The following is a 26,793-nucleotide window of genomic DNA, read 5'->3' as shown; positions in this document are numbered from 1 at the left end:
CAACATAACACCCAGCCGCTTGCAAATGCTCACCTATGCCCAACAGTCAGGGGCCCAGGCCGCTACGTATTTAGCTCCCATACCCAGACCCCGCCCCACGGGGTGAGCACCGGCAGCATTGCTGTGCTTTTACAGTCGAATGCACATACATATATAGAGAGATAAAGATATACATATCTTTATACATATTTATATGTCAGTTTAGGTCGCTTCAGAGCAATCTCATACTCCAAACAAGGAAATGCAACATTTCTGGATTAAGTGTGACTTCTTTTAACTCCCACGTTTCTTGTTTGTGTTTTTTTTTTTGTTTTTTTTAATGGGAGGAAACCGGAGCACCCGGCGAAAACCCACACAAGAGAACATGGAAACTCAACACAGAGAAGACCTGGGACAGACTCGGGACCTTTCACTGTGAGGCTGCTTCTTTTAACTCCCACATCTCTTGCACAAAATTTGCACTTAAAGCAATTCTTACCTTTCTGGCATTTTTACACTTTTCTTCTGTAATCTTAAAATGCTCCTAATAAGCGTATGGTACACTAAAATGTAAAATAAATCCATCAGGTGTTGAAACTCATCAATGTTTAATTCTCATATTTTTCTGATAAAAGTCTGACCAATCATTTTATTCCGACCGAATAAACGGATTGGGCGAGGTTCCTGCCTGTCATCCGTCGCAGCGTCGCCTACGCGGTCACGACTTGCTAGTCGCGCCTCTCTAGCAGAGCGGTAGAGCGGTCTGTGAGAGAGAGCACGGAACGGCAAAGAACTGACAATGACGACCAAGCCAAGCCTCCACTTCCACCCCCAGCTGCTCCCACAGAGAAAACTATCAGCTAAAAGACGACTATTTCGCAAAAAGCTGCGTAAAAGAAAACACTTGATGAGTCGAGAGGCAGGACGCGAGTCAACATCAGCTCTGCTTTCCAGCGATGGCGGAGGCTAATGCAGCTTCATCCGGAGCTCAAAAGAGATGAGATGGTCGCGGAGACAACTGGTACTTTTAGTTTGCTTAATAGAGTGCAACATTACGCAACATTGCATGTGATAACGCAGCATCCAGATGCTATCAGTTATCAGAGTTACTATAGTTCTGTAATACTGTTATATGTGCAAGGAAGATTAGCTTTAGCACTGGTAGTGCTGGTAACGAACCTGGCTGTGTCAAGTCTGTTTGTTTACACTCCTGGCGACGTTAGCTTCAGCGTTAGCATCAGCGCTAACGTCGTCTCGTAGTAGTAGTAGTGTAAACAAACTGTCACAGCCTGGTTTGTTTACACTACCAATGACGTTAGCTTCAGCGTTAGCATCAGCTCGGTGTTTATTATGAACTTGTCATTAACCCCGTTCTAGTATTAAAACTCCGGGCTTGCGTTTGACTTTGTTGGCCGTACAGTAACTAGAGCTAGTTCAGAACATTGCTTCTCCGTCTGGACTTCTTCGGCTAATCATCTGTGTAAATAAGAGCGATCTGTCTTTGCTTGTGACTTTTTCAATTATTGGGCAGAAATACTGTTTACCAGTAGTGAACTTTACATTGTAATAACCCGTCCATGTAATCTGTGTGTGTGTGTGTGTGTGTGTGTGTGTGTGAGATTTACAGTTGTGAGAAGCAACTTCAACTCCAGTAAGGCCTGGATTTACTAGGCCTCCTCCATCACCATTGTCAACCATATTTATATATATATACAATCTGCTTATACAAAAAGAAAGAAAGAAGTATGAGTACATCCCAGACAGTACATCCAGCGTGAAAATGTAATGAATTCCCAATAATGTAATAAGGTATGACATTATCAGTAAAAATGTTATTGCAATATCAGTCCTGATATTGTATTACATTATTGGTGAAGTTATTCGATTATTGTATTTTATCACATTTTCGATCGAGTTAAGTACAAATTGTCTTACATTTTCAGGCGTTATTACATTTTCAGGAAATTATTACATTATAGGGTGCTACATGGGTTAATTCTGTATTTAATCAAATAAATCACACAAGAGAAACTGACAACCATATCAATTTAATTACAAAATAAATATTTAAATGAAATAAAAAATACTAACACAGTCAAAAAATCTTACTTTGTACATTTTCATAGAGATTTTCTTTATGAAGTACATGAAAAAAACACACAAAAGACTTCATTTTACATAGCTACTTCAATTGATCCCTTCCTTTCTGCAGTGTTTCCAAAAGCAGACTAAGGAAGACACCTGTGGTTGTGTGGTGTGGGCTTATGGGAGTCTTCTGTCACCAGGGTGGACACAAACGGGTGCTGTTTAACGCCACAAAGAACAGAAATGCTTTTATTTCTGTGACCAATCACAGTGAAACAAGAAAACAATCATTCAAATGAGTACTGCTGAAGTGTATTGGATACTGTAGTATTGATCCGCACATTCCTACTAGGCTTGTCATGTCCATTCTGCAGTCTACGACACACTTCCTGGTGTGAATTCAAATTAATGTGATCCAACTGTCCAAAACAATAGAGAAAGATGGATGGATTTCAAAGAACAATATAGATTTTTCTTCTGTGGACATGTCTTCAGTTGATAGAATTTTCTGATCAATATGGTTGATCAGAGGGAGGCGTCCAGGGGGCATCCGATACAGATGCCCGAGCCACCTCAACTGGCTCCTCTCGATGTGGAGGAGCAGCGCCTCTACTCCGAGCTCCTCCCGTGTGACGGAGCTCCTCACCCTATCTCTAAGGGAGCGCCCCGCCACCCTGCAGAGGAAGCTCATTTCGGCCGCTTGTATCCGGGATCTTATTCTTTCGGTCATGACCCAAAGTTCATGACCATAGGTGAGGGTAGGAACGTAGATTGACCGGTAAATTGAGAGCTTCGCCTTTCGGCTCAGCTCTCTCTTCACCACGACGGACCGATACAACGACCGCATTACTGCAGCCGCTGCACCGATCCGCCTGTCAATCTCACGTTCCATCCTTCCCTCACTCGTGAACAAGACCCCAAGATACTTAAACTCCTCCACTTGAGGCAGGAACTCCCCCCCGACCTGGAGGGAGCAAGCCACCTTTTTCCGGTCGAGAACCATGGCCTCAGATTTGGAGGTGCTAATCCTCATCCCGGCTGCTTCACACTCGGCTGCAAACCGCCCCAGGGCATGCTGGAGGTCCTGGCTCGAAGGAGCCAACAAAGACAACATCGTCTGCAAAAAGCAGGGATGAAATCCAGTGGCTCCCGAACCAGATCCCCTCCGGCCCACGGCTGCGCCTAGAAATCCTGTCCATAAAAATAATGAACAGAACCGGTGACAAAGGGCAGCCCTGCCGGAGTCCAACATGCACCTGGAACAGGTCTGACTTACTGCCGGCAATGCCAACCAAGCTCCTGCCCCGGTCATACAGGGTCTTTCTATTCTGTACTTTTTATTGTGTTTTATCTTGTGCAGCACTTTGGAAAACCTTGTGTAAAATGGGATCTAAATAAAGTGGATTGGAATGGATTGGATATGTAATCACAGCGTGTGAAAAATGAGCTTCACGTTCGGTGTGAACAGGACTTCAGCCCTAAAGACGACGCAAAGACACTGATGATCCAGACCCGTCTGATGATCCAGACAAGAATCCAAACCCAGGATAAAGAGGTTCAGTGAATGTGGTGTTGAAGGTGTGGAGGTGGATCAGTTTGTCAGAGGAGACTTTGTAGAAGGTCAGAGTGCCAGCAGGACAGTCCAAGTACACTGCTACCACATCAGAGGAGGAGGAGGAGATGCGTGTTTGTTCGTTATTGTGCCAGACAGAGTAATAACCATCATAACAAATCAGACTCCAGGACTGATCATTCCCTCCAAACACAGAGTCGTTTCCTCTCCTCTTGATTCCTCTGTAACTCACTGATATATGAACATGTCTTTCTCTCCACTGGACCTCCCAGTAACAGCGACCAGTCAGACCGTCTCTACACAGCAGCTGAGGCCATGAGACAAATCTGTCTGGATGATCTGGATATGACTGGTCGTCGTCCACACCTGTCACCTTCCTGTTGTCGTCCAGTTTGAGGTTTCTGCTGACTGTGTTTGTGTCCAGTTCCAGTTCACAGAGATCTGATGGAGAGAACAAACACAATGCAGCTAAAGGTTCATCTCTGTATCCCACTAAACTACGTCCCCATACAACTCATCTCCACTCTACGTTTCCAGGGAAACAACGTGTTTTCTGGACCCAACGGTCAACGTTTGAAACCGTCTGAAAAAACCTTAACGAACAAAACAAAAACGCTACAAAACGACATCGTTGGTAGTAAAAATATCACAGTTGGGCCTAAAATGAGTAAAGATTAAAACCAGACCAAACTGTGGTCTGGTCTGTGGACTAATGTGAGCTACTATGGTAGAGCTCTGGGGGACCACAGACCCAGGAGACAACATCTGGGTCCTCCATTTAGGATTCAGGGACGTCCGGACGACAGGAGGACCATCTCAACGCTGAGACGCTTTAGAGACACAGAGTCTCAGGAACTTCTCTCTTCACTTCAAATATTTAAACTCACACAAACACCACAACGGGAATGTTGGTTATTCGCCTCCGTTGCCGTCCGGCAGGAATTGGCGTCCGTTTGCGTCTCTGCGTTGACTTTGTGTGTAATTGAAGGTGAAAATGTGGTGTTTGGTGTGAACACAACACGACATCTTTACAGCCACGAAGAAACAAACGCTACGTCCTGATTAGAATCGGATTTCAGTCATGAACACGTTCAAATCTGGAGCAGCTGAGTTACTGAAGACATACTCACACTTCATCAGACCAGGTCTCAGTCTCTGCTGTCCCCCATGGTCCACCCTGCAGGAAGACATGCAAACACCAGTAAACATGAAGCCCAGCTCCTCAGTCAGAGACTGTTGTCCATCTGTCCTCACCTGAGAGTCCAGTCTGATGTCTGTCTATCTGTCCTCACCTGAGAGTCCAGTCTGATGTCTGTCCATCTGTCCTCACCTGAGAGTGTCCAGTCTGATGTCTGTCCATCTGTCCTCACCTGAGAGTGTCCAGTCTGATGTCTGTCAATCTATCCTCACCTGAGAGTGTCCAGTCTGATGTCTGTCCATATGTCCTCACCTGAGAGTCCAGTCTGATGTCTGTCCATCTGTCCTCACCTGAGAGTGTCCAGTCTGATGTCTGTCCATCTGTCCTCACATGAGAGTGTCCAGTCTGATGTCTGTCCACCTGTACTCACCTGAGAGTGTCCAGTCTGATGTCTGTCCATCTATCCTCACCTGAGAGTCCAGTCTGATGTCTGTCCATCTGTCCTCACCTGAGAGTGTCCAGTCTGATGTCTGTCCATCTGTCCTCACCTGAGAGTGTCCAGTCTGATGTCTGTCCATCTGTCCTCACCTGAGAGTCCAGTCGGATGTCTGTCCACCTGTCCTCACCTGAGAGTGTCCAGTCTGATGTCTGTCCATCTGTCCTCACCTGAGAGTGTCCAGTCTGATGTCTGTCCACCTGTCCTCACCTGAGAGAGTCCATTCTGATGTCTGTCCACCTGTCCTCACCTGAGAGCCCAGTCTGATGTCTGTCCAGCTGTCCTCACCTGAGAATCCAGTCTGATATCTGTCCTCACCTGAATGTCCAGTCTGATGTCTGTCCATCTGTCCTCACCTGCAAGCCCAGTCTGATGTCTGTCCATCTGCTCTCACCTGAGAGTGTCCAGTCTGATGTCTGTCCACCTGTCCTCACCTGAGAGAGTCCAGTCTGATGTCTGTCCACCTGTCCTCACCTGAGAGTGTCCAGTCTGATGTCTGTCCACCTGTCCTCACCTGAGAGCCCAGTCTGATGTCTGTCCAGCTGTCCTCACCTGAGAATCCAGTCTGATATCTGTCCTCACCTGAATGTCCAGTCTGATGTCTGTCCATCTGTCCTCACCTGCAAGCCCAGTCTGATGTCTGTCCATCTGCTCTCACCTGAGAGAGTCCAGTCTGATGTCTGTCCATCTGTCCTCACCTGAGAGTCCAGTCTGATGTCTGTCCATCTGTCCTCACCTGAGAGTGTCCAGTCTGATGTCTGTCCATCTGTCCTCACCTGAGAGTCCAGTCTGATGTCTGTCCATCTGTCCTAACCTGAGAGTGTCCAGTCCAGTCTGATGTCTGTCCACCTGTCCTCACCTGAGTGTCCAGTCTGATGTCTGTCCATCTGTCCTCACCTGAGAGAGTCCAGTCTGATGTCTGTCCACCTGTCCTCACCTGAGAGTGTCCAGTCTGATGTCTGTCCACCTGTCCTCACCTGAGAGCCCAGTCTGATGTCTGTCCAGCTGTCCTCACCTGAGAATCCAGTCTGATATCTGTCCTCACCTGAATGTCCAGTCTGATGTCTGTCCATCTGTCCTCACCTGCAAGCCCAGTCTGATGTCTGTCCATCTGCTCTCACCTGAGAGTGTCCAGTCTGATGTCTGTCCACCTGTCCTCACCTGAGAGAGTCCAGTCTGATGTCTGTCCACCTGTCCTCACCTGAGAGTGTCCAGTCTGATGTCTGTCCACCTGTCCTCACCTGAGAGCCCAGTCTGATGTCTGTCCAGCTGTCCTCACCTGAGAATCCAGTCTGATATCTGTCCTCACCTGAATGTCCAGTCTGATGTCTGTCCATCTGTCCTCACCTGCAAGCCCAGTCTGATGTCTGTCCATCTGCTCTCACCTGAGAGAGTCCAGTCTGATGTCTGTCCATCTGTCCTCACCTGAGAGTCCAGTCTGATGTCTGTCCACCTGTCCTCACCTGAGAGTGTCCAGTCTGATGTCTGTCCATCTGTCCTCACCTGAGTGTCCAGTCCAGTCTGATGTCTGTCCACCTGTCCTCACCTGAGTGTCCAGTCTGATGTCTGTCCACCTGTCCTCACCTGAGAGAGTCCAGTCTGATGTCTGTCCATCTGTCCTCACCTGAGAGTCCAGTCTGATGTCTGTCCACCTGTCCTCACCTGAGAGCCCAGTCTGATGTCTGTCCAGCTGTCCTCACCTGAGAATCCAGTCTGATATCTGTCCTCACCTGAATGTCCAGTCTGATGTCTGTCCATCTGTCCTCACCTGCAAGCCCAGTCTGATGTCTGTCCATCTGCTCTCACCTGAGAGTGTCCAGTCTGATGTCTGTCCACCTGTCCTCACCTGAGAGAGTCCAGTCTGATGTCTGTCCATCTGTCCTCACCTGAGAGAGTCCAGTCTGATGTCTGTCCACCTGTCCTCACCTGAGAGTGTCCAGTCTGATGTCTGTCCACCTGTCCTCACCTGAGAGCCCAGTCTGATGTCTGTCCAGCTGTCCTCACCTGAGAATCCAGTCTGATATCTGTCCTCACCTGAATGTCCAGTCTGATGTCTGTCCATCTGTCCTCACCTGCAAGCCCAGTCTGATGTCTGTCCATCTGCTCTCACCTGAGAGTGTCCAGTCTGATGTCTGTCCACCTGTCCTCACCTGAGAGAGTCCAGTCTGATGTCTGTCCATCTGTCCTCACCTGAGAGAGTCCAGTCTGATGTCTGTCCACCTGTCCTCACCTGAGAGTGTCCAGTCTGATGTCTGTCCACCTGTCCTCACCTGAGAGCCCAGTCTGATGTCTGTCCAGCTGTCCTCACCTGAGAATCCAGTCTGATATCTGTCCTCACCTGAATGTCCAGTCTGATGTCTGTCCATCTGTCCTCACCTGCAAGCCCAGTCTGATGTCTGTCCATCTGCTCTCACCTGAGAGAGTCCAGTCTGATGTCTGTCCATCTGTCCTCACCTGAGAGTCCAGTCTGATGTCTGTCCATCTGTCCTCACCTGAGAGTGTCCAGTCTGATGTCTGTCCATCTGTCCTCACCTGAGAGTCCAGTCTGATGTCTGTCCATCTGTCCTAACCTGAGAGTGTCCAGTCCAGTCTGATGTCTGTCCACCTGTCCTCACCTGAGTGTCCAGTCTGATGTCTGTCCATCTGTCCTCACCTGAGAGTGTCCAGTCTGATGTCTGTCCATCTGTCCTCACCTGAGAGTACAGTCTGATGTCTGTCCATCTGTCCTCACCTGAGAGTGTCCAGTCCAGTCTGATGTCTGTCCACCTGTCCTCACCTGAGTGTCCAGTCTGATGTCTGTCCATCTGTCCTCACCTGCAAGCCCAGTCTGATGTCTGTCCATCTGCTCTCACCTGAGAGTGTCCAGTCTGATGTCTGTCCACCTGTCCTCACCTGAGAGAGTCCAGTCTGATGTCTGTCCACCTGTCCTCACCTGAGAGTGTCCAGTCTGATGTCTGTCCACCTGTCCTCACCTGAGAGCCCAGTCTGATGTCTGTCCAGCTGTCCTCACCTGAGAATCCAGTCTGATATCTGTCCTCACCTGAATGTCCAGTCTGATGTCTGTCCATCTGTCCTCACCTGCAAGCCCAGTCTGATGTCTGTCCATCTGCTCTCACCTGAGAGAGTCCAGTCTGATGTCTGTCCATCTGTCCTCACCTGAGAGTCCAGTCTGATGTCTGTCCACCTGTCCTCACCTGAGAGTGTCCAGTCTGATGTCTGTCCATCTGTCCTCACCTGAGAGTGTCCAGTCCAGTCTGATGTCTGTCCACCTGTCCTCACCTGAGTGTCCAGTCTGATGTCTGTCCACCTGTCCTCACCTGAGAGAGTCCAGTCTGATGTCTGTCCATCTGTCCTCACCTGAGAGTCCAGTCTGATGTCTGTCCACCTGTCCTCACCTGAGAGCCCAGTCTGATGTCTGTCCAGCTGTCCTCACCTGAGAATCCAGTCTGATATCTGTCCTCACCTGAATGTCCAGTCTGATGTCTGTCCATCTGTCCTCACCTGCAAGCCCAGTCTGATGTCTGTCCATCTGCTCTCACCTGAGAGTGTCCAGTCTGATGTCTGTCCACCTGTCCTCACCTGAGAGAGTCCAGTCTGATGTCTGTCCATCTGTCCTCACCTGAGAGAGTCCAGTCTGATGTCTGTCCACCTGTCCTCACCTGAGAGTGTCCAGTCTGATGTCTGTCCACCTGTCCTCACCTGAGAGCCCAGTCTGATGTCTGTCCAGCTGTCCTCACCTGAGAATCCAGTCTGATATCTGTCCTCACCTGAATGTCCAGTCTGATGTCTGTCCATCTGTCCTCACCTGCAAGCCCAGTCTGATGTCTGTCCATCTGCTCTCACCTGAGAGTGTCCAGTCTGATGTCTGTCCACCTGTCCTCACCTGAGAGAGTCCAGTCTGATGTCTGTCCATCTGTCCTCACCTGAGAGAGTCCAGTCTGATGTCTGTCCACCTGTCCTCACCTGAGAGTGTCCAGTCTGATGTCTGTCCACCTGTCCTCACCTGAGAGCCCAGTCTGATGTCTGTCCAGCTGTCCTCACCTGAGAATCCAGTCTGATATCTGTCCTCACCTGAATGTCCAGTCTGATGTCTGTCCATCTGTCCTCACCTGCAAGCCCAGTCTGATGTCTGTCCATCTGCTCTCACCTGAGAGTGTCCAGTCTGATGTCTGTCCACCTGTCCTCACCTGAGAGAGTCCAGTCTGATGTCTGTCCATCTGTCCTCACCTGAGAGAGTCCAGTCTGATGTCTGTCCACCTGTCCTCACCTGAGAGTGTCCAGTCTGATGTCTGTCCACCTGTCCTCACCTGAGAGCCCAGTCTGATGTCTGTCCAGCTGTCCTCACCTGAGAATCCAGTCTGATATCTGTCCTCACCTGAATGTCCAGTCTGATGTCTGTCCATCTGTCCTCACCTGCAAGCCCAGTCTGATGTCTGTCCATCTGCTCTCACCTGAGAGTGTCCAGTCTGATGTCTGTCCACCTGTCCTCACCTGAGAGAGTCCAGTCTGATGTCTGTCCATCTGTCCTCACCTGAGAGAGTCCAGTCTGATGTCTGTCCACCTGTCCTCACCTGAGAGTGTCCAGTCTGATGTCTGTCCACCTGTCCTCACCTGAGAGCCCAGTCTGATGTCTGTCCAGCTGTCCTCACCTGAGAATCCAGTCTGATATCTGTCCTCACCTGAATGTCCAGTCTGATGTCTGTCCATCTGTCCTCACCTGCAAGCCCAGTCTGATGTCTGTCCATCTGCTCTCACCTGAGAGAGTCCAGTCTGATGTCTGTCCATCTGTCCTCACCTGAGAGTCCAGTCTGATGTCTGTCCATCTGTCCTCACCTGAGAGTGTCCAGTCTGATGTCTGTCCATCTGTCCTCACCTGAGAGTCCAGTCTGATGTCTGTCCATCTGTCCTAACCTGAGAGTGTCCAGTCCAGTCTGATGTCTGTCCACCTGTCCTCACCTGAGTGTCCAGTCTGATGTCTGTCCATCTGTCCTCACCTGAGAGTGTCCAGTCTGATGTCTGTCCATCTGTCCTCACCTGAGAGTACAGTCTGATGTCTGTCCATCTGTCCTCACCTGAGAGTGTCCAGTCCAGTCTGATGTCTGTCCACCTGTCCTCACCTGAGTGTCCAGTCTGATGTCTGTCCATCTGTCCTCACCTGCAAGCCCAGTCTGATGTCTGTCCATCTGCTCTCACCTGAGAGTGTCCAGTCTGATGTCTGTCCACCTGTCCTCACCTGAGAGAGTCCAGTCTGATGTCTGTCCACCTGTCCTCACCTGAGAGTGTCCAGTCTGATGTCTGTCCACCTGTCCTCACCTGAGAGCCCAGTCTGATGTCTGTCCAGCTGTCCTCACCTGAGAATCCAGTCTGATATCTGTCCTCACCTGAATGTCCAGTCTGATGTCTGTCCATCTGTCCTCACCTGCAAGCCCAGTCTGATGTCTGTCCATCTGCTCTCACCTGAGAGAGTCCAGTCTGATGTCTGTCCATCTGTCCTCACCTGAGAGTCCAGTCTGATGTCTGTCCACCTGTCCTCACCTGAGAGTGTCCAGTCTGATGTCTGTCCATCTGTCCTCACCTGAGAGTGTCCAGTCCAGTCTGATGTCTGTCCACCTGTCCTCACCTGAGTGTCCAGTCTGATGTCTGTCCACCTGTCCTCACCTGAGAGAGTCCAGTCTGATGTCTGTCCATCTGTCCTCACCTGAGAGTCCAGTCTGATGTCTGTCCACCTGTCCTCACCTGAGAGCCCAGTCTGATGTCTGTCCAGCTGTCCTCACCTGAGAATCCAGTCTGATATCTGTCCTCACCTGAATGTCCAGTCTGATGTCTGTCCATCTGTCCTCACCTGCAAGCCCAGTCTGATGTCTGTCCATCTGCTCTCACCTGAGAGTGTCCAGTCTGATGTCTGTCCACCTGTCCTCACCTGAGAGAGTCCAGTCTGATGTCTGTCCATCTGTCCTCACCTGAGAGAGTCCAGTCTGATGTCTGTCCACCTGTCCTCACCTGAGAGTGTCCAGTCTGATGTCTGTCCACCTGTCCTCACCTGAGAGCCCAGTCTGATGTCTGTCCAGCTGTCCTCACCTGAGAATCCAGTCTGATATCTGTCCTCACCTGAATGTCCAGTCTGATGTCTGTCCATCTGTCCTCACCTGCAAGCCCAGTCTGATGTCTGTCCATCTGCTCTCACCTGAGAGTGTCCAGTCTGATGTCTGTCCACCTGTCCTCACCTGAGAGAGTCCAGTCTGATGTCTGTCCATCTGTCCTCACCTGAGAGAGTCCAGTCTGATGTCTGTCCACCTGTCCTCACCTGAGAGTGTCCAGTCTGATGTCTGTCCACCTGTCCTCACCTGAGAGCCCAGTCTGATGTCTGTCCAGCTGTCCTCACCTGAGAATCCAGTCTGATATCTGTCCTCACCTGAATGTCCAGTCTGATGTCTGTCCATCTGTCCTCACCTGCAAGCCCAGTCTGATGTCTGTCCATCTGCTCTCACCTGAGAGAGTCCAGTCTGATGTCTGTCCATCTGTCCTCACCTGAGAGTCCAGTCTGATGTCTGTCCATCTGTCCTCACCTGAGAGTGTCCAGTCTGATGTCTGTCCATCTGTCCTCACCTGAGAGTCCAGTCTGATGTCTGTCCATCTGTCCTAACCTGAGAGTGTCCAGTCCAGTCTGATGTCTGTCCACCTGTCCTCACCTGAGTGTCCAGTCTGATGTCTGTCCATCTGTCCTCACCTGAGAGTGTCCAGTCTGATGTCTGTCCATCTGTCCTCACCTGAGAGTGTCCAGTCCAGTCTGATGTCTGTCCACCTGTCCTCACCTGAGTGTCCAGTCTGATGTCTGTCCATCTGTCCTCACCTGAGAGTGTCCAGTCTGATGTCTGTCCATGTGTCCTCACCTGAGAGTGTCCAGTCTGATGTCTGTCCATCTGTCCTCACCTGAGAGTCCAGTCTGATGTCTGTCCATCTGTCCTCACCTGAGAGTGTCCACTATGATGTCTGTCCACCTGTCCTCACCTGAGAGTCCAGTGTGATGTCTGTCCATCTGTCCTCACCTGAGAGAGTCCAGTCTCCAGTGTGGACCCTCCAGTCCAGCAGACAGCAGCTTGACTCCTGAGTCTCCTGGATGATTGTAGCTCAGGTCCAGCTGTCTCAGATAGGAGGGGTTGGAGTCCAGAGCTGAGGCCAGAGAAGAACAGCCGTCCTCTGTGATGAGACAACCTGACAGACTGAAGACACACACACTTCTGTCACTTCTGGGGAGTTTTAAACTGAGAAAAAGTGATCATTCTCTGTTGTTGTGTTGATGTTGTACTGGGTGGGATAAGCGTGGCTGAGTGATGGACAGAGACGGATAGAGGAGGACGAGAAGTCAAGAAACAACAGTAGAACCAGTCTATGTGGTCTGTCTCCAGATCTGGCTACTGATTTAAACCAACTAGCAAAGAAAACTGTAATTCAATGACATCTCAACTATGTTTGTTGTCAGTTTTCATATTGAACTGGAGGAATTAAGTAACATTATTAATTAAACAACAAGTATTCTGATAATAAAGTAAAATACAAAACTTGGAGTCTCAGAACATATCAGACATTCATGTGTTCAACTGCTCTTTTAGAGCCGCCATGTGAACTTTAGCAAAAGTGTCTTTTCAGGAATAAGAGCAAAGAAGTGAATATTTGGTGCATGTAAACGGATCATTGAAAGCTTCATAGGTAAACTTCTCAAAGTAGTTGAGTCTGACCTGAGAGTTTCCAGTCCACAGTGTGGACTCTTCAGACCAGCTGACAGCACCTCCAGTCCTGAATCCTGCAGGTCGTTGTTACTCAGGTCCAGGTCTCTTAGACTGGAGGACTGGGAGCTGAGAGCTGAGGACAGACCTTCACAGCTTCTCTCTGAGAGGTTACAGCCACTGAGTCTGATAAGGAATCAGAAATGTGTGATGAAACTATAACAAACAACTGTTCGTCTCCTTGGAATTAACAATGAAAACTCCTCAGCAAGATCGAAAACAGGCTTTAAAAAGACTTAACTTGTGTTTGTATTGCAGTCCTTCACAAGACCAACAAGAACATTTCATTCATTGACCTTTAAACTTAACCAGCAAGGATTTTATCAATGAGAAAAAAATTCATCCTAAAACCAGAAATAAATGTAAAATGTGGTAGAAAAGAATTCAATGTAACCTCTGTCGACACTGTTCCAACACTAACTTCACGTGTTAAAACATGATGAGAAAACTCTTTGTATTCCTTGAAAATCATTGTTTCTTTTCATGTTTTACTAGATAGAATCTTATCATTCCAAGCAGAAAGTGAGTTCTTCTGCTGCGTTCACACCAAACCTGAAGTGATATTTGAGTTTGACTGCAGGATGAATTGGTTTTATTTGTGGGATCATTTGTGTTTAGTCACGACACTCATGCTAGACACACCAGCGAGGAGGCGGGGCTTATCTCCATGTAGAAACCAACCAGGGTTCCTCCATCACGGATGAAATAACCACTATTGCTGCTTTGTACATGTTGTGAAGTCCCAGATACACCAGGAAACCAAACGCCGTCCTGTCTGAGTTCATAGCCTCATGACGACAACAGCATTTAGAAACGCCAGCTGGATTTGTAAAACTATTCAAACTTAGAACGGCAGGGGAAAGACAAACAAGACGTTTGGTTTCTTTAGTGATTTTGTTCTTCTGCTGTTAGATCGTTACCAGCAGAAACGTGTTTCATCAGCCATGTAAACAGATTAGTAGCAAAAGTGTCTTTTCAGGAATAAGAGCAAAGAAGTGAATATTTGGTGCATGTAAACGGATCATTGAAAGCTTCATAGGTTGTAGCAGGAAGTGCAGTGGTGCATTTCCTCCTCAGAGGTAAGGGGAGGGACAACAGAGAAATTAAGAACACCTGAGAGCTGGGGGAAGGGTGGTGTGAGTGAGACAAAGGGCTGCATGGAGGAATCAGGAGGAAGTGAGACACCACAGGAGGAGAACCCAAAGTTATCATTGGAAAAGAAGAAAGTTAAAACAACCAGAAGGATTAAAAGCAACCCCGGAGTGTGGGCAAAACCGAAGGATTCTTTGAACGCGGCGCTCGGAAGCTACAATCATCTGGACACTTTCAGTTAAGTGGTTCGTCTGCCTGTAGCTCTCCAGGCTTCTTCCCCCCTCAGCCATTATTTCCACCATACCACCCCCTGGACACAGCCAACCCTCTCATCGTTACCCCCCCACTCCATCTAACCCCTCACCCCATACACCCATGCATACACACCTATCCATAAAGACTGAACTGAACTTTTGAACTTTTGTGCAGAAAACCGAACTGAATTCACAACCCCCCCCCCCCCCCTGACACGCACACACACACACACACCCTCTACCTGCTCATCTGAGTGAACAACTGAACTGATTTGAATTATAAAACCATTCACTTTTGCATTTTTCATAGTGAATGCGATTTGTGTTTATGAACTTTGGGACTTTGATTTCATTTAATGTCGCCATACAAAATTTGTTGATGTATTACGGGATGAACTGTATTATTTACTGATTTAAGTGTTTTGTTTCTTTGTTGTTTTGGTATCAATTAACAGTTCATTTCCAGATCTTTTGGTGGCCAGTGTTTTATTTATATTTCATCTTTTGTAGCCAGGGCCTAGGCTAGCGGGGCCTACAGAAAATGTTTAATTGGTATACAGATACTTTATAATTTACTTATTTCCTATTTATGGATAAGAATGACAGGTGGCCTTGTGCTCCTGTCTGGCGCCCAACTCAACGTTTTGTATCTGTCTTCCGCCCTACGCTACAAGGTAAACTTCTCAAAGTCGTTGAGTCTGACCTGAGAGTTTCCAGTCGACAGTGTGGACTCTTCAGACCAGTAGACAGCAGCTCCAGTCCTGAATCCTGCAGGTCGTTGGTACTCAGGTCCAGGTCTCTTAGACTGGAGGACTGGGAGCTGAGAACTGAGGACAGACCTTCACAGCTTCTCTCTGAGAGGTTACAGCCACTGAGTCTGAAAAGGAATCAGAAATGTAGAATAAAAAACAGAACAAGTCTGGCTTACTTCGGTGCTAATCCCCTTCACTTTAATTATCAGACGGCTGACGGCAAGACACGGAATGTTAGCTTGTGTCTGGTTGTAGCATTTATTCACCGACAAACATGCGGTACCCACAATACACTGCTGCACACTGTACCACGCTGTAATCTAACCGATGACTTCATACTCACCGTCTCACTCTCTCTCTCTTTATACTTCAACGTACAGAGAGCCAACAGTGTTAATGCATTAAAAAGATGAATGTGTTAAATCCACAAATGAATCATCCCGCGTTAACACGTTCATTTTGATGGCCTAAATATTTAAAGGTACAATATGTAAGAAATCTAAAGCAACTGGCCGTAAAATCATCCTAATATAGAGACTCAGGAATAATGATCATATAACATACTGAACTCACCAACAACAACAGTACAGCCAAAATATTCACATTTAAAAAAAACGCAAATCCTGTTTATGTTTTGAAAACATGTTTTGGCACGTGGCGCCACCCACTGGCGTCTACAAATCATTGCAGTCAGTAGAGTCTCAGCTGCCGAGCAACCACGGGTTGCCAGTTTCGACTGAGCTACAATGGCGGAGGCAACGAAACCCAAAAGAGCTCGTTATGATTCACAAAAACGCCAAGATAAAAACCGAGGCAAAGCGAGGGTCCATATAGGGGATGCATTTGAATGGTGGAGACAGTAGAAAGCTGAGAGGAATTTGAAATCGGATGCAGAATTGGCTACTCTTCTCCTAGACGGGTAAGTTGAGCTTGGCTAACTAAGTTAGCATCATAGCTTGATGGGGATGGACATTTCGAATACTTTGAACTGTTGAGTAACAACGTTATTCATTTAGATCATAGAAACAAACGTTAGCAGCACAGCTAACGCTAGCAGCATTAGCACTGTCCTGTTACGGGCATCCAGCTGTCCGGCTGTCCAGCCGCGGCCGGCCGGACAGCACAGCTAACGCTAGCAGCATTAGCATTGTCCTGTTACGAGCTGTGCTGCTTGTTTGTTTCTATGATCCAAATGAGTAACGTTGTTACTCCGCTGTCCGGCTGCCTTTGGCACGTTTGGATACGCCAACAGCTCTGGCAACCTCGAGTCTGGAGGAGAGGGGGTGGAGGGGGAGGCGGATACGACTCGCCACAGTGTTTTGAGTTTGAGTGTAGTATCGTTTTTGGCCACATTCTTACATATAGCGCCTTTAAACATCAAACTGCAGAGAAAAGAGTTTGGTTTCCTTTAGTGATTTGTTCTTTTGGTGGAGCCGAATGAATTTGCACATTGATATTTTATATTTTTGTCAATTTTACTTTCAGGTTCTGATTATTGAAACAGTAAATCAGCAAGTACTCAGTACTTGAATAGTTTTTTCACTAAATAGTTTTTTCCTCAAGTAACTATTTGGATGACTACTATTTATTATTTACTTTTTGCTGTTTGTAATCAAATCATTCAGAATGCAGATAGTACCTTGTAATTCCATGGTGGTTTGTTATATTTTGAATATAAAAACTATATTTACAGAGCTTTGCTGGAGGCTTGGACCACCGGCAGCAGCCTCAGAAGAACCTTCTCTGAAGCAGAGTATTTCTTCAGGTCAAACACGTCCAGACGTTTTTCTGACGACAGTAAGATGAAGACCAGAGCTGACCAAAGAGAAGGAGACAGGTTCTTGTAGGAGAGACGTTGTGAAGTCATGTAGTCTTGGATCTCCTCCACCAGAGAATGATCATTCAGTTCATTCAGACAGTGGAACAGATTGATGCTTCTCTCTGGAGACAGATCCTCATCAAGCTTCTCCTGGATGTACTCGACTGTTCCCTCATTGGTCTGTGAGCTACTTCCTGTTTGTGTCAGCAGACCTCGTAGATGTTTCTGATTGGTCTCTATTGACAGACCCAGAAGGAAGCGGAGGAACAGGTCCAGGTGTCCGTTTGGACTCTGTAAGGCCTTGTCCACAGCTCTCTGGTGCAGATGTGTTAGTTCAGGTTCGTCTCTGGTGACTTCAGACGCCCCGGAGGTTGTTGGTTCTTCTGCCATCAGATTGACACCAGACTTGATGAAGGTCAGATGGACATGAAGAGCAGCAAGAAACTCCTGAACACTCAGATGGACGAAGCAGAACACCTGGTCCTGGTACAGTCCCCTCTCCTCTCTGAAGACCTGTGTGAACACTCCTGAGTACACTGAGGCTGCTTTGATATCGATGCCACACTCTGTCAGGTCTGGTTCATAGAAGATCAGGTTTCCTTTCTGCAGCTGCTCAAAAGCCAGTTTTCCCAGAGACTCAATCATCTTCCCGGTCTCTGGACTCCAGTGTTGATCCATCTCAACTCCTCCATCATACTTGACGTTCTTCAGTTTGGACTGAACCACCAGGAAGTGGATGTACATGTCGGTCAGGGTCTTGGGCAGCTCCCCTCCCTCCGTGGTCTTCAACACCTCCTCCAGAACTGTAGCAGTGATCCAGCAGAAGACCGGGATGTGGCACATGATGTGGAGGCTCCGTGAGGTCTTGATGTGGGCGATGATTCTGTTGGCCTGCTCCTCATCTCTGAACCTCTTCCTGAAGTAGTCCTCCTTCTGAGGGTCAGTGAACCCTCTGACCTCTGTCACCATGTCAACACACCCAGGAGGGATCTGATTGGCTGCTGCAGGTCTTGTGGTTATCCAGAGGCGAGCAGAGGGAAGCAGTTTCCCCCTGATGAGGTTTGTCAGCAGCACTTGGACTGAGGTGGACTCTGTGACATCAGTCAGGATCTCGTTGTTGTGGAAGTCCAGAGGAAGTCGACACTCGTCCAGACCGTCAAAGATGAACACAACCTGGAACCCTTCAAACCTGCAGATTCCTGCTTCTTTGGTTCCAGGGAAGAAGTGATGAACGAGTTCCACCAAGCTGAACTTCTTCTCTTTCAGCAGGTTCAGCTCTCTGAAAGTGAATGGAAACGTGAACTGTATGTCCTGGTTGGCTTTGTCTTCAGCCCAGTCCAGAGTGAACTTCTGTGTTAACACTGTTTTCCCGATGCCAGCCACTCCCTTTGTCATCACTGTTCTGATTGGTTCATCCCTTCCAGGTGAGCCTTTAAAGATGTCTTCTTGTCTGATGGTTGTTTCTGGTCTGTCTGGTTTCCTGGATGCCGTTTCAATCTGTCTGACCTCATGTTGGTCATTGACCTCTGCAGTCCCTCCCTCTGTGACGTGGAGCTCCGTGTAGACCTGATTCAGGAGGGTTGGGTTTCCTGCTTTAGTGATGCCCTCAAACAAACACTGGAACTTCTTCTTGAGGTAAGACTTGAGTTTATGTTGGTACACTGCACCAGCGGTTCCTGGATAAACAACAAAGGAACCCAGTTAGTGGATCCTACAGACCCTTTTACAGTCTATGAACAAGCCATGTATTAGAGCCATGTATCCCTGTAGTCCTCAGTATGAGTGACTTATTTAATGATTAAATCAGAACTATTGGAGACAATATCAATCAGGTGCAACATGAAATCAAATAAAAGACTTTTACAAGACAAACTGAACTGAAGGATATAACCCTTTGAAATGCAGCTGCAAAGCTCCACGAGTCAGTCACTACAACCAGTGGCGGCCTTAGGCATCTGGGGGCCTGTTTCAATACTATGTATGAGGCCCTATCCCATGAAACATTTAATTACATGTTGTTATTGAATCAACATCTGTGGAGAATTGCCGAACCACCAGTTCAGTGTTTCATTTATTCACTCTTTTTTTTTCTTTTGATCGGCCATCCCATCATTTTTGGGGGCCCCCCAGGCCGCCTATGACTACAACACATCACAATACAGCATCATAGAAAGAGACGGTATGATGACGGTGTTGAAAATAGTACCGTTGGGTTTTCTAAATATCCTGGTAGACCGTAACCTAACCATTTAGTTCCTACGAGCTGAAAGTCACCAGTTAACACGGTCACTGGGTGAAGTGAAACACCTGTTTCTCTGAAAGGGTCGTGATCCTGTCTGAACTCTGTAGAACTTGAGTGTTGGAATATCGATTCTGACATCAGAACATTAACAAACATTGAAGTTGTGTGCAGCCTATTAAGAGTTTGGGAATATGAAGTTCTTCATATTGAATCCTTCTCTTCTTTCCACCATGTTAAATCTGTTAAAATCCTCTTACTGATCAGCAGACAGTCAGCCAGCTCCTCCTGCTTCATTCTCCTCAGGAAGTGCACTGTGATCTTCTGAAACGTCTCTCTGCTCCTCCTTTGCTCTTCATCCTCACCATCCAACAACTCCTCATCCTCACTCTCCAAGCATTCTGGGTAATCTGGACTCAGGACCTTCTGGATCTTCTTCAGCTCGTTCTTCACAAAAGTGCAGATGTTCTCCTCCAGCAGCTGGAACAGAAGGATAAACTGAACATGAACTCTAAAGAACCCAACATGTGATTCATGTGTGGGTATGAGCAGCATGGAGACCATTCAGCATTCAGCATTGAATCTGTAGTCGATGTGGTTAATAGTGAAAGGTGAACTTGTACATGTACTCACCATAAATATGGAGTGTGTTTGATGCTGCCGGGTAAACGGAACCTCTGAGATCTGCTGAACTCTGTGGAGAAAACCAAGTTCAAAGAGTCACTAAAGCACAGACTGGAGATCAGAAGTGGACGTTGTCATGGCGACGTCACCCGTTGGTTTGTGGACTACGGTTTTGAAGCCTCGGGTTCTGATGAACACAAGCGGCAGAGCGGCACCCCGCAGCAACCTTACTGGATCTGGATCCATGTGGATTCTGGTGTGAAGCTGCTAACAAAGTTAGCTTCATAATTCAAGGTCAACTTTACAGCTACGTGTTAAAGTCATCTTAGTAGCTAACCGTTGGCTTCTCAAACCTGCAGGAAACCTCATTCAGGTCTTGGTCCAGATGGTGTAGCTGGTGAACTGTACTTGATATGGCTGCTGTTGGTCCTTGTGTGAGTCTTTCTAACACAGACTTGACATGTTGTCTCTCTGGTTGCTGCTTGCTTGCCTTGAACTGTCTGTTAATGGATGATTAAAGTCAGCAGGTTACAGCGTCGGGTCCAGGTGAGTCTCCGGTAAATATTTAATCCAAATGTCTTTTTATTTGACTTATCAAACTTTACTGCTTCTTCTTCTTAGACAACTTGTCACACCGGTATGTCAAGTGGAGTTATTTTGTCCTGTCTCCATGTCTGTCTTGTCATTTCCTGTTTTATTTTGGAAAGTAACTCTCCTCTCGTTTCAGGTCACTTGCCCTTCCTCATGTGCCCAGTCTGACGTCACCCCTGATTCCTGATTGTCTCCACCTGTCACCCATTACCCTCATGTGTTAAATAGTCTGCGTCTCCCTTTGTCCTGTGCGCGTCTGTCTTGTCATGTGTGGAGTCGCCAGCTATCAAGTCAAGTCAAAGTTATAGCAATTCAGTAGTCCGCCTCATTAGAGAGTTTTTTGTTGACCTTTGCCTTTGTATTATTTCATAGCCTGTTTAAGTTAGAAATCCTCGTACCTAGTTATAGATTTTCCCTCTCCGGAGGCGCTTTATGTTAGACCGTTTTTTCCCTTTATAGATGGAAGGTTTTTTGTTATTAGAACTAGTTATAGATTGTCCCTCTCCGGAGGCGTTTTATATTAGACCTGTTTTCCCCTCCTATAGAAAGTAAGCTTTTGTTATTAGACCTCGTTGTAGTTTTTCCCTCTCCGGAGGCGTTTCATGTTAGACCTGTTTTTCCCCGTATTGATAGTAGGGTTTTTTGTTTATCAGTCCTAGTTATTCCCTCCACGGAGGCGTTTTCAGTTTAGAGCGTTGTTTTGTTTATTCCCCCCTTAGCTCATAGGGTTGTTTTGTTGTAAGTTTTCATAGCCATCCCTCCTTTGAGGCGTCTTCTGTTTTGGTATTTCCGTACGGCCTGAATAAAGTCCTGCATCCTTTTGAAAACTCTGCATCCAAGTCCTATTCTTGTGTCCTGGGCGTGATACAACTAAAAGTACAGAGGTCAATTAAAGCTTCTGGTCTCAGTGAGTGTTCACCAAAGGGAAAACAAATGGATTCAACAGGAGAATCTAGATTCAGATCATCCCCCACATGGTCTACGAAGGTCTGGATCAAGACCAGCTTCTTCTCCTCAGGACAGTCGGATAATAACAAGGTTCAGTTTTAAACTGAATAAAGAGATCTAGTTAATATTATATACATTTATGTTGTTGAGTGAGAATCATGATGGTGGAGTGATTTGACACCTAGTTCTAACGTTGCCTTTGCTTCCCATGAAAACCTGAACCCTGGCCTGATCCAATACCTGATATGTGTCTGTTTCTCCCTTCGTACCTGTTCCTGGACTTTGACCTGTTTGGCCTGTTCCTGATTCCTCTGGATTTCTTTACCTGTTTAGACCAAACCGGTCTCCCATTGCATCAAGTACCCAGTTTGGTCAGACCCACTTGGAGTCTGATGCTGATGCACCAGGTTTTCAAGTAGCTCCGATGTAAACCCAGCTTAGTTTAGCTGAGCTTAGTGTAGATCCACTTCTTTGGCATTAGCTGTGACGTTAGCCAAGTTAGCTTCTCTCTGACTCTTAACTTTTCTCTGGCTGGTCTAGACCTGATTTATCCTCCAAGGAGAGTCCAGGTTCAGTTCTTACCTTCCATCAGCAGCTTGTTCAGTTTTAAATGCAAGAGGGCGACCCATAGACTGGTCACTCTTCATGGACACACAGCTGGGTCCAGGTCCAGGTCCACGGGAGTCTGGTCTCACCTGCTGCTCCCTGAAACAATAATTACAATTTAAGATTCTCACTAGATAATCTTCATACATCACAATATAATCCACAACACCCAGTTATCACAAAACATTATTATCCCAATACGATATTATCATGATACATAGGTCATGATATGGAGGTAAGACCCTCTTCCTATATAGAACGTCACAAGTGATGCAAATAAACACAAATGATCCTGCTGTCAAACTAAGTAATGTGAGGTGAAAGTTGCATTGTGGGAGATGTTTGGCAGTTCAGACCTTCACATTATTCATTCATGCGTGTAAATTACAAACTACTCAGGTGGAAGATTGTACTGGGTGTAACTGTGCCATGCTCTCCTGCTCTGCTGCTCCTGAATGATACAACCTGATTCAAATTAACAGGTATAAATACACGTATTCTTTTATCAGGCATCACAGCAGCCAAAAAGATGCTACCTTATGCTGGAAACCCCCTCACACAGTAACTAAAATACAGTGGATTAACACATAGATATCATTAGCGTGGAGCTATCAGTGGTGAGAGTGCATGGTGCTACAGCTGTCACCATCTCGTCATGGGAATCGATTTCAGGAACAATTAAGGAACTGTTGTAAGTGCTATCCTATCCTATTTATTTTGGATTTTTTCTGTGGAAACTTGAATTTGCTTCCCCTGCATATAGTATTTATTTAAAATAGAGATCCAAGGGGTGGGGAGGGAGGGAACGCCACAGGGTTTATGTTTTCCCCTTTTTGTCCTCTTCATTTTTGTCTGTACTGATTCTCTGTATTTTTATGTTTTCTATAATTGTTGTAACTCTTGTCTGCTATAAAAGGAAATTAAAAATGTGATCACAACATTCCCTAATTGACGCTTTAACTGTATGAACGTGAACATAACAACCCCCATATTGTAATCCCAGACATATTAGGGACACCACCTAATCACACACTCCTCTACATGTATGACACATTCAATGAAACACACACACACACACACACCAGGCGACAGCATTTTCTGCGTAACGTGAATAATATATTTCTTTATCATAGTTAGAGCCTTGATTATTTCCCCCCTGATCCCTTAAAGAACAGCTGTATAACATTTAGAAATAAATTCATAATTTTCTGTGTGTTTCCATAAATATGTGTGAAATAAATGCTTTTTATTTTCCTTTCTATATCTGGTCATATGACCTTTTCTATATTCATATGACACCACCACAGCATGAATATCCTGAAAGCCCAGGTTGATCTGAAAAAAGGAAGTTAAATACTAACCAGAATTCTTACAAGAGGTGAGAGGAAAATAGAAGAATATGCCATATAGTTAATCTCACTGTAATCTTGGAATTCATCTAGATTAAAATGGCTCATTTGAATTCTGCCGAAGGCATTCATAATAAGTGTGTACCTAAATAATGACTAACTAACTCTTTGGCATCGCACAAGGTGCAAACATCAGTCTTGTGGAGGTTTCCATTGGGAAGCTTCTTAGAAATACATTTTCCCTGAAGCTTCATAGCTGCATCCATGTCAGCACGTCCTTGTTGACCGATAGTGGAGTTCACACCAGACGCGAAGCCCGCGATCCTACGGCCGTCCCGCCGTGAAGCCAGCGTTTCGGCGTCTGCTCCATTTTTAGCGCGAGCCGCGAGCGATCGCGTCAATTCATGAATCAGTTTACTGTGTTTATCATTATATTGATGAGTCGTGTTCTGAGAGTTCATGTTCTAGCGTCAGTGTCCATACTATAAATGGATCTGGGTCACATGAGACCACGTTGTGGACATGTGAACACCCGTCTTAGTGCTGCACTCAGAGTTTTGCTAGCATAATGTTAGCTTTATGGTTCGTAGCTGAGCGGACTAGAAATATTTGCCGTTGCCAAGTCGTATCTAAGGTCAAACAAACAGACAAAAGATCTGAATTTCCCAGTTAAACTTTCATTCCTATCATATTAATATTAGAAGCTGAGCAGCTGAAGTGTCAGCAGGTTACAGCGTCGGGTCCAGGTGAGTCTCAGGTAAATATTTAATCCGAATGTCTTTTTATTTGACTAATCAAACTTTACTGCTTCTTCTTCTCAGACAACTAAAAGTACAGAGGTCAATTAAAGCTTCTGGTCTCAGTGAGTGTTCACCAAAGGGAAAACAAATGGATTCAACAGGAGAATCTAGATTCAGATCATCCCCCAACATGGTCTACGAAGGTCTGGATCAAGACCAGCTTCTTCTCCTCAGGACAGTCGGATAATAACAAGGTTCAGTTTTAAACTGAATAAAGAGATCTAGTTAATATTATATACATTTATGTTGTTGAGTGAGAATCATGATGGTGGAGTGATTTGACACCTAGTTCTAACGTTGCCTTTGCTTCCCATGAACACCTGAACCCTGGCCTGATCCAATACCTGATATGTGTCTGTTTCTCCCTTCGTACCTGTTCCTGGACTTTGACCTGTTTGGCCTGTTCCTGATTCCTCTGGATTTCTTTACCTGTTTAGACCAAACCGGTCTCCCAACGCATCAAGTACCCAGTTTGGTCAGACCCACTTGGAGTCTGATGCTGATGCACCAGGTTTTCAAGTAGCTCCGATGTAAACCCAGCTTAGTTTAGCTGAGCTTAGTGTAGATCCACTTCTTTGGCATTAGCTGTGACGTTAGCCAAGTTAGCTTCTCTCTGACTCTTAACTTTTCTCTGGCTGGTCTAGACCTGATTTATCCTCCAAGGAGAGTCCAGGTTCAGTTCTTACCTTCCATCAGCAGCTTGTTCAGTTTTAAATGCAAGAGGGCGACCCATAGACTGGTCACTCTTCATGGACACACAGCTGGGTCCAGGTCCAGGTCCACGGGAGTCTGGTCTCACCTGCTGCTCCCTGAAACAATAATTACAATTTAAGATTCTCACTAGATAATCTTCATACATCACAATATAATCCACAACACCCAGTTATCACAAAACATTATTATCCCAATACGATATTATCATGATACATAGGTCATGATATGGAGGTAAGACCCTCTTCCTATATAGAACGTCACAAGTGATGCAAATAAACACAAATGATCCTGCTGTCAAACTAAGTAATGTGAGGTGAAAGTTGCATTGTGGGAGATGTTTGGCAGTTCAGACCTTCACATTATTCATTCATGCGTGTAAATTACAAACTACTCAGGTGGAAGATTGTACTGGGTGTAACTGTGCCATGCTCTCCTGCTCTGCTGCTCCTGAATGATACAACCTGATTCAAATTAACAGGTATAAATACACGTATTCTTTTATCAGGCATCACAGCAGCCAAAAAGATGCTACCTTATGCTGGAAACCCCCTCACACAGTAACTAAAATACAGTGGATTAACACATAGATATCATTAGCGTGGAGCTATCAGTGGTGAGAGTGCATGGTGCTACAGCTGTCACCATCTCGTCATGGGAATCGATTTCAGGAACAATTAAGGAACTGTTGTAAGTGCTATCTTATCCTATTTATTTTGGATTTTTTCTGTGGAAACTTGAATTTGCTTCCCCTGCATATAGTATTTATTTAAAATAGAGATCCAAGGGGTGGGGAGGGAGGGAACGCCACAGGGTTTATGTTTTCCCCTTTTTGTCCTCTTCATTTTTGTCTGTACTGATTCTCTGTATTTTTATGTTTTCTATAATTGTTGTAACTCTTGTCTGCTATAAAAGGAAATTAAAAATGTGATCACAACATTCCCTAATTGACGCTTTAACTGTATGAACGTGAACATAACAACCCCCATATTGTAATCCCAGACATATTAGGGACACCACCTAATCACACACTCCTCTACATGTATGACACATTCAATGAAACACACACACACACCAGGCGACAGCATTTTCTGCGTAACGTGAATAATATATTTCTTTATCATAGTTAGAGCCTTGATTATTTCCCCCCTGATCCCTTAAAGAACAGCTGTATAACATTTAGAAATAAATTCATAATTTTCTGTGTGTTTCCATAAATATGTGTGAAATAAATGCTTTTTATTTTCCTTTCTATATCTGGTCATATGACCTTTTCTATATTCATATGACACCACCACAGCATGAATATCCTGAAAGCCCAGGTTGATCTGAAAAAAGGAAGTTAAATACTAACCAGAATTCTTACAAGAGGTGAGAGGAAAATAGAAGAATATGCCATATAGTTAATCTCACTGTAATCTTGGAATTCATCTAGATTAAAATGGCTCATTTGAATTCTGCCGAAGGCATTCATAATAAGTGTGTACCTAAATAATGACTAACTAACTCTTTCGCATCGCACAAGGTGCAAACATCAGTCTTGTGGAGGTTTCCATTGGGAAGCTTCTTAGAAATACATTTTCCCTGAAGCTTCATAGCTGCATCCATGTCAGCACGTCCTTGTTGACCGATAGTGGAGTTCACACCAGACGCGAAGCCCGCGATCCTACGGCCGTCCCGCCGTGAAGCCAGCGTTTCGGCGTCTGCTCCATTTTTAGCGCGAGCCGCGAGCGATCGCGTCAATTCATGAATCAGTTTACTGTGTTTATCATAATATTGATGAGTCGTGTTCTGAGAGTTCATGTTCTAGCGTCAGTGTCCATACTATAAATGGATCTGGGTCACATGAGACCACGTTGTGGACATGTGAACACCCGTCTTAGTGCTGCACTCAGAGTTTTGCTAGCATAATGTTAGCTTTATGGTTCGTAGCTGAGCGGACTAGAAATATTT

General features: G+C 46.1%; 2 protein-coding genes across 3 annotated transcripts in view; both read right to left on the bottom strand.

Moving 5' to 3' along the window:
- LOC311016168 (NACHT, LRR and PYD domains-containing protein 3-like) overlaps positions 1-24,934 on the bottom strand; it is a 128,754-nt gene extending 103,820 nt beyond the window's left edge. For both annotated transcript variants that reach the window (XM_084013716.1, XM_084013717.1), the window contains exons 1-2: positions 24,816-24,934; positions 21,957-22,079 (exon numbers count right to left, since the gene is read on the bottom strand). In XM_084013716.1, the coding sequence (XP_083869842.1) occupies positions 21,957-22,079; positions 24,816-24,880 (188 nt within the window). In that variant the 5' untranslated portion in view covers positions 24,881-24,934. The remainder of the gene's footprint in view (positions 1-21,956; positions 22,080-24,815) is intronic.
- On the bottom strand, positions 3,543-21,030 carry LOC311015837 (NLR family CARD domain-containing protein 3-like; the record flags this gene model as incomplete). Its single annotated transcript, XM_084013278.1, has 8 exons — positions 3,543-4,078; positions 4,768-4,814; positions 12,318-12,491; positions 13,008-13,181; positions 15,105-15,278; positions 16,845-18,648; positions 19,472-19,691; positions 20,995-21,030. 8 exons carry the CDS (start codon positions 21,028-21,030, stop codon positions 3,543-3,545), a joined length of 3,165 nt encoding a protein of 1,054 aa, XP_083869404.1.
- Positions 24,935-26,793: the final 1,859 nt, after the last annotated feature.

This window comes from Eutrigla gurnardus (assembly GCF_963514095.1).
Source record: "Eutrigla gurnardus genome assembly, chromosome: 7".
NCBI classification, from domain to species: domain Eukaryota; kingdom Metazoa; phylum Chordata; class Actinopteri; order Perciformes; family Triglidae; genus Eutrigla; species Eutrigla gurnardus.
Note: the sequence above shows the minus strand (reverse complement) of the source record. Positions and strands in the feature narration are given on the sequence as shown.